The sequence below is a fragment of the Heteronotia binoei genome, chromosome 1, assembly GCF_032191835.1.
Source record: "Heteronotia binoei isolate CCM8104 ecotype False Entrance Well chromosome 1, APGP_CSIRO_Hbin_v1, whole genome shotgun sequence".
NCBI lineage: Eukaryota > Metazoa > Chordata > Lepidosauria > Squamata > Gekkonidae > Heteronotia > Heteronotia binoei.
In genome coordinates this window covers 16,475,194-16,481,193 of record NC_083223.1, presented here as the reverse complement: position 1 = coordinate 16,481,193, position 6,000 = coordinate 16,475,194, and the positions used below count along the sequence as shown (strand labels likewise).

Genomic DNA, 6,000 nt, shown 5'->3' with positions numbered 1-6,000 from the left:
CCCACATGACTTCAAATAGAGAAACAATTGTTTGCATTAATTTTGCTGGCCTGAATCATTATCCCTTGGCAGAGCACTGTTTTTTTAAGTTGATAATTTTGCATGGCCCGCGAATGATGTTATAAATATCCATATGGCTGAAAAAAGGTTCCCCACCCCTGCGGTATAGTGTTGTCTTACAGGCCTTGTGGAACTGGGCAAGGCCCCGCAAGGCCCTAACTTCCTCTGACAACTGGTTCCACCAATAGGGGGCAGCATTCGAGAAAGCCTCTCTCTGGGAGATGTCAATCTTGCCTCCCTCGGCTCGGGGATCACTAAGAGATTTTGCATTCTGGATCTAAGTACCCTGCCGGGAATGTGTGGGGAGAGATGGTCCCTAAGGTAAACAGGTCCTTGGCTATATAGAAGAAGAAGAAGATATTGGATTTATATCCCGCCCTCCACTCCAAAGAGTCTCAGAGCGGCTCACAATCTCCTTTATCTTCCTCCCCCACAACAGACACCCTGTGAGGTGGGTGGGGCTGGAGAGGGCTCTCCCAGCAGCTGCCCTTTCAAGGACAACCTCTGCCAGAGCTATGGCTGACCCAAGGCCATGCCAGCAGGTGCAAGTGGAGGAGTGGGGAATCAAACCCGGTTCTCCCAGATAAGAGTCCGCACACTTAACCACTACACCAAACTGGCTATAGGGCTTTAAAGGTAATAACCAGCACCTTGTAGCGAATCTGATATACTATTGGCAGCCAGTGCAGCTCCAGCAGCCTCGGCTGTAAGTGCTCCCGCCCGGGGAGCCCCAATAACAGCCTGGCCGCCATGTTCTGCACTAGCTGTAGTTTCCGGATTCGAAACACGGGCAGCCGATATGTATGAAAGAGCCACATGTGACTCCCAAGCCACAGTCTGGCCACCCCTGGGCTGGATTTACAAATATAAACCCTAAAAGAAGATGAGATGGGATAGCGGCAGCTGAGAAACAGTTAATATCTTTAGGAAGTCATAAACTGGAAATCTGTAAATAAGCTATGAATTTTCTCTGTGGCCTGCCTTTCCATTTCAGGGTTGGAGGACTGTTTAAAACAGAACAAAGTTAGAGTCCAGTGGCCCCTTTGAGACCAACAAAGTTTTATTCGAGGTAGGCAGGGCTTTTTTTGAGCAGGAATGCCCAGGAACACCGTTCCAGCTGGCTTGGTGCCAAGGGGTGTGGCCTAATATGCAAAAGAGTTCCTGTGGGGCTTTTTCTACAAAAAAAGCCCTGTGTAGAACGATGGTGATGTCAGGGGGTGTGTCCTAATATGCAAATGAGTTCCCTGCTGGACTTTTCCCACACACACACCCTTTTGAAGTTAAGTATCTAAGGAAGCGTGCATGCACATGAAAGTTCACACCAACTTTATTGGCCTTAAAGGTGTCCCTGGACTCTTACTTTCTTCTGTTGCTTCAGACTGACACGGCTGCCTACCTGGATCTGCTGAAAACAGACTGTATTTCCCTTCTGTCCTTTGCAGGTTTTGTATCCATCAAGGTCTGGGGGAAGATGCTGTTCTGGACGATCACTTCATCATTCTGCACCCTGCTCCAGGTTGCCCAAGGGTCTTCTCATGAGTTGTGGGACGGGAATTCCGGTTCACTCGTCCGTTCCCCTGTGAGTAGCCTGCATTCTACGTAAGGGTTGGCGGCTCCAGGTAACAAAATACCTGGAGATTTGGGGGATGGTGTTCTGGTGGCCAGAGTTTGGGAAGGGAGGGACTTCGGCAAGGTACAATGCCACTGAGTCCACCCTCCAAAGCAGCCATTTTCTCCAGGAGAACACACCTCTGAACATTGCCTGAAGATCAGTTGTAATAGCAGGAGATCTCCAGGCCCCACCTGGAGGATTTCCAACACTACCTTTTGTAGCTAACTTGATTGAGAAGGGGATCTTCCAAGGCTGGTATGAAAACAGTGCCAGAAAGCTTATGGGAATGTGGCTTCTCCTTCAACAGAGTCCCATATGTACAGCTGAGACCGATTCCCCCCTAGCGTCACCCCACTCTCATACTCCTCTTCTCCGCGGGACTTCGGTTGGATTTCACACTATCTGCCCGGGGACTGCGACTCGCTCCGGCTCTTTCGTGCAGCAAACAAGATCCTCTAAAAACCGGTTTCTGTTTGCCACACGAAAAAGAAGAAGATGATATTGGATTTATATCCCGCCCTCCACTCTGAAGAGTCTCAGAGCGGCTCACAATCTCCTTTACCTTCCTCCCCCACAACAGACACCCTGTGAGGTAGATGAAGATATTGGATTTATATCCCGCCCTCCACTCCGAAGAGTCTCAGAGCGGCTCACAATCTCCTTTCCCTTCCTCCCCCACAACAGACACCCTGTGAGGTAGATGAAGATATTGGATTTATATCCCGCCCTCCACTCCGAAGAGTCTCAGAGCGGCTCACAATCTCCTTTACCTTCCTCCCCCACAACAGACACCCTGTGAGGTAGATGAAGATATTGGATTTATATCCCACCCTCCACTCCAAAGAGTCTCAGAGCGGCTCACAATCTTCTTTACCTTCCTCCCCCACAACAGACACCCTGTGAGGTGGGTGGGGCTGGAGAGGGCTCTCACAGCAGCTGCCCTTTCAAGGACAACCTCTGCCAGGGCTATGGCTGACTCAAGGCCATTCCAGCAGGTGCAAGTGGAGGAGTGGGGGATCAAACCTGGTTCTCCCAGATAAGAGTCCACACACTTAACCACTACACCAAAAGGCAGAGCCCCGATGGAAGCCCTGCGGAGAAGAGCGGGAAAGCGGCGTAAGGCTGGTGGGGAATTGGTCCGATTTGCACAGAGTCTCAGCATTGTGCCCCTGTGCAGTGCAAGACAAGCGAAAGGAGATTTACCTGTGCACACAGGTACATGAGAAGGCCTTGCTGTCATTTTTGGGGACATTTTTCACTGCACGGGCAGTTCTTTCTCATGTACAGGAATGTCCAAATAAGCTTTGCACAGCACCTTAAGCTGTACGCGGAGTTTTTTTGTAGCAGGAACTCCTTTGCATGCACACTTTTGATGTAGCCAATCCTCCAAGAGCTTACAGGGCTCTTTGTACAGGGCCTACTGTAAGCTCCAGGAGGATTGGCTACATCAGGGGTGTGTGGCCCAATATGCAAAGGAGGTCCTGCTACAAAAATAGCCCTGGCTGTATGTGCCATTCATTGTTGTGTTACAAGGGTGGAATTCTAGCAGGAGCTCCATTGAGTATTAGGTCACACACCCCTCATGTAGCCAATCCTCCAAGAGCTTACAAGGCTCTCAGTACAGGGCTTACTGTAAGCTCCAGGAAGATTGGCTACATCAGGGGTGTGTGGTCTAATATGCAAAGGAGCTCCTGCTAGAATTCCACCCCTGATTGTGTAGACCATGCATTCTGAGGTGGTGGAAATAGGAGAAGGTGTCCATTATGCCCCAAAGATTTTATATTTGGGATCATGGGACCTGCTCGTGGGATGGGGGCTGTAGGAAGGAGAGGAACCAAGTGAAAAAGCTGGCTGGCTCTAACCCAGGGTCTGGACCAGCTTTTAGGAGCCAAAGCACATCTCTATATCCTTGAGATTAGGTAGTAGGTCTTTAGGGTTGCCAATCCCCAGGTGAGGGCAGGGGATCCCCCAGTTTAGAAGCCCTCCCCCCACTTCAGGGTCATCAGAAAGCGGGGGGAAGGGAGGGAAATGTCTGCTGGGAACTCTGTTATTCCCTATGGAGATTTATTCCCATAGAAAATCATGGAGAATTGATCCGCGGGTATCTGGGGCTCTGCGGGGGGCTGTTTTTGGGGGTAGAGGCACCAAATTTTCAGTATAGCATCTAGTGCCTCTCCCCAAAATACCCACCAAGTTTCAAAAAAAGTGGACCAGGGGGTCCAATTCTATGAGCCCCCAAAGAAGGTGCCCCTATCCTTCATTATTTCCTATGGAAGGAAGGAATTGAAAAGGTGTGCCGTCCCTTTAAATGTGATGGCCAGAACTCCCTTTGGAGTTCAATGATGCTTGTCACAGCCTTGATCAAGGCTCCACCCCCAATGTCTCCTGGCTCCACCTTCAAAGTCTCCTGGCTCCACCCCCAAAGTCCCCAGATATTTCTTGAATTGGACTTGGCAACTCTATAGGTCTTGCAGGCCGGAGGCGATGGTTTCCAGGGTGACTTGATCTGTGAGAATTGATCTGTATGTATCTGGGGCTCTGGCGAGGGGGGCTGTTTTTTGAGTTAGAGGCACCAGATCTGCAGCATAGCATCTGGTGCTGCTCCTCAAAATGCCCTCCAAGTTTCAAAAGGATCGGGCCAGGGGGTCTAATTCTATGAGCCCCAAAAGTAGGTGCTCCTCTCCTTCTTTATTTCCAAATGGAAGGAAGGCATTTAAAAGGTGTGCGGTCTCTTTAAATGTGATGGCCAGAACTCCCTTTGGAGTTCAATTGTGCTTGTTACAACCTTGATCCTAGCTCCACCCCCAAAGTCTCCTGGCTCCACCCCCAAAGTCTCCTGGCTCCACCCCCAAAGTCTCATGGCTCCACCCCCAAAGTCCCCAGATATTTCTTGCATTGGACCTGGCAGCCCTAGGGCCTGAGAACGGGTGCCTGAGTGAGTACCCCAGCCTGGAAACCCACAGCCAAAGGGGGACATTATGCTGTCTATGGCTTAATCTCCAAGATTTAAGTATCCACAGATTTGGCCATGTTGAGCTTTGGGTATATTCCTGACCAGTTCTGTCTCTCTGAGGATAAAGCATCAGATGAGAGGTCAGGGGTGGAATTCTAGCAGGAGCTGCTTTGCATATTAGGCCACACCCTCCTGATGTAGCCAAATCTTCCTGGAGCTTACAAAAAAGAGCCTTGTAAGCTCTTGGAGGATTGACTGCATCATGGGGTGTGGCCTAATATGCAAAGGAGCTCCTGCTAGAATCCCACCCCTACGAGAGGCATCCCTTCGGCTGGGAAGAGAGAAGCAGGGCCAGCATGTAAAGGCAGGGACGGGGGGCTAGTGGGGGGAGGGAGAATTGGATTTCCGCTTGGGTGTATATAAATAGACGTTTCAAAGAAGCATTATTCTTGAGGCATTTGGACGACTGCTGACCCAGTGAGAGCAGCTGCCAGCGTGTGAAAACATAGCCGTTTTCTTGTATTTCCCACACTCCTTTTGGGTGATTAAGGACTTGCAGAGAGGACTGTGTGCCCTTTTCCTGTGTATCTAACCTCCCCCTTCTCTTCAGCCCTGGCCAGGGAGCTTTTCCCTGCTTCTGACATTTCTGCTGGGCTGGCCTCAATCAGTTCATACTGAGAAATCAGAGCTCCACCCCCTCACCCCAAGATGATCCAAGTATCAGTATTGCTAGCTGTGGTTATTATTATCTGGGCCTTTTTTTGGTGGAAATAGCCCAGCAAGAATCATTTGCATATTAGACCACATCCTCTGATATCAGTATTGCTAGCTGTGGTTATTATCTGGGCCTTTTTTTTGGTGGAAATAGCCCAGCAAGAATCATTTGCATATTAGACCACATCCTCTGATATCACCGTTGTTTCACACGGGGCTTTTTGGGTAGGAAAAAGTCCAGCAGGAACTCATTTGCGTATTAGGCCACACCCCCTGACACCAAGCCAGCCGGAACTCCATTCCTGTGCGTTCCTACTCAAAAAAAGCCCCGGCTGTTATGCTTCTCCTCCTTATCTCTTTTTTTAATATAAGTTTTATTGAGCTTTTATATAAGAAGTAAAAGGGAAGTAAGAAAAAAACCCCAAAGTGAAATAGAATTGCACAAGGAAAAAAAAGAAACTGAACAACAGATCCACTAACATAAGACTAGGGTTGCCAAGTCCAATTTAAGAAATATCTGGGGACTTTGGGGGTGGAGCCAGGAGTCTTTGGGGGTGGAGCCAGGAGACATTGGGGCGGAGCCGAGAGCAAGGGTGTGACAAGCATAATTGAACTTCAAGGGAGTTCTAGCCATCACATTTAAAGGGACAGCACAAATTTT

The 6,000-nt window shown here is 49.4% G+C and overlaps 1 protein-coding gene across 1 annotated transcript in view; it reads left to right on the top strand.

Moving 5' to 3' along the window:
* Positions 1-1,531: 1,531 nt before the first annotated feature.
* The window catches only part of ADGRF5 (adhesion G protein-coupled receptor F5), a 61,570-nt gene continuing 57,101 nt past the window's right edge, over positions 1,532-6,000 (top strand). The window contains exon 1 of the mRNA XM_060257770.1: positions 1,532-1,639. Coding sequence (XP_060113753.1) covers positions 1,532-1,639 — 108 coding nt within the window. The remainder of the gene's footprint in view (positions 1,640-6,000) is intronic.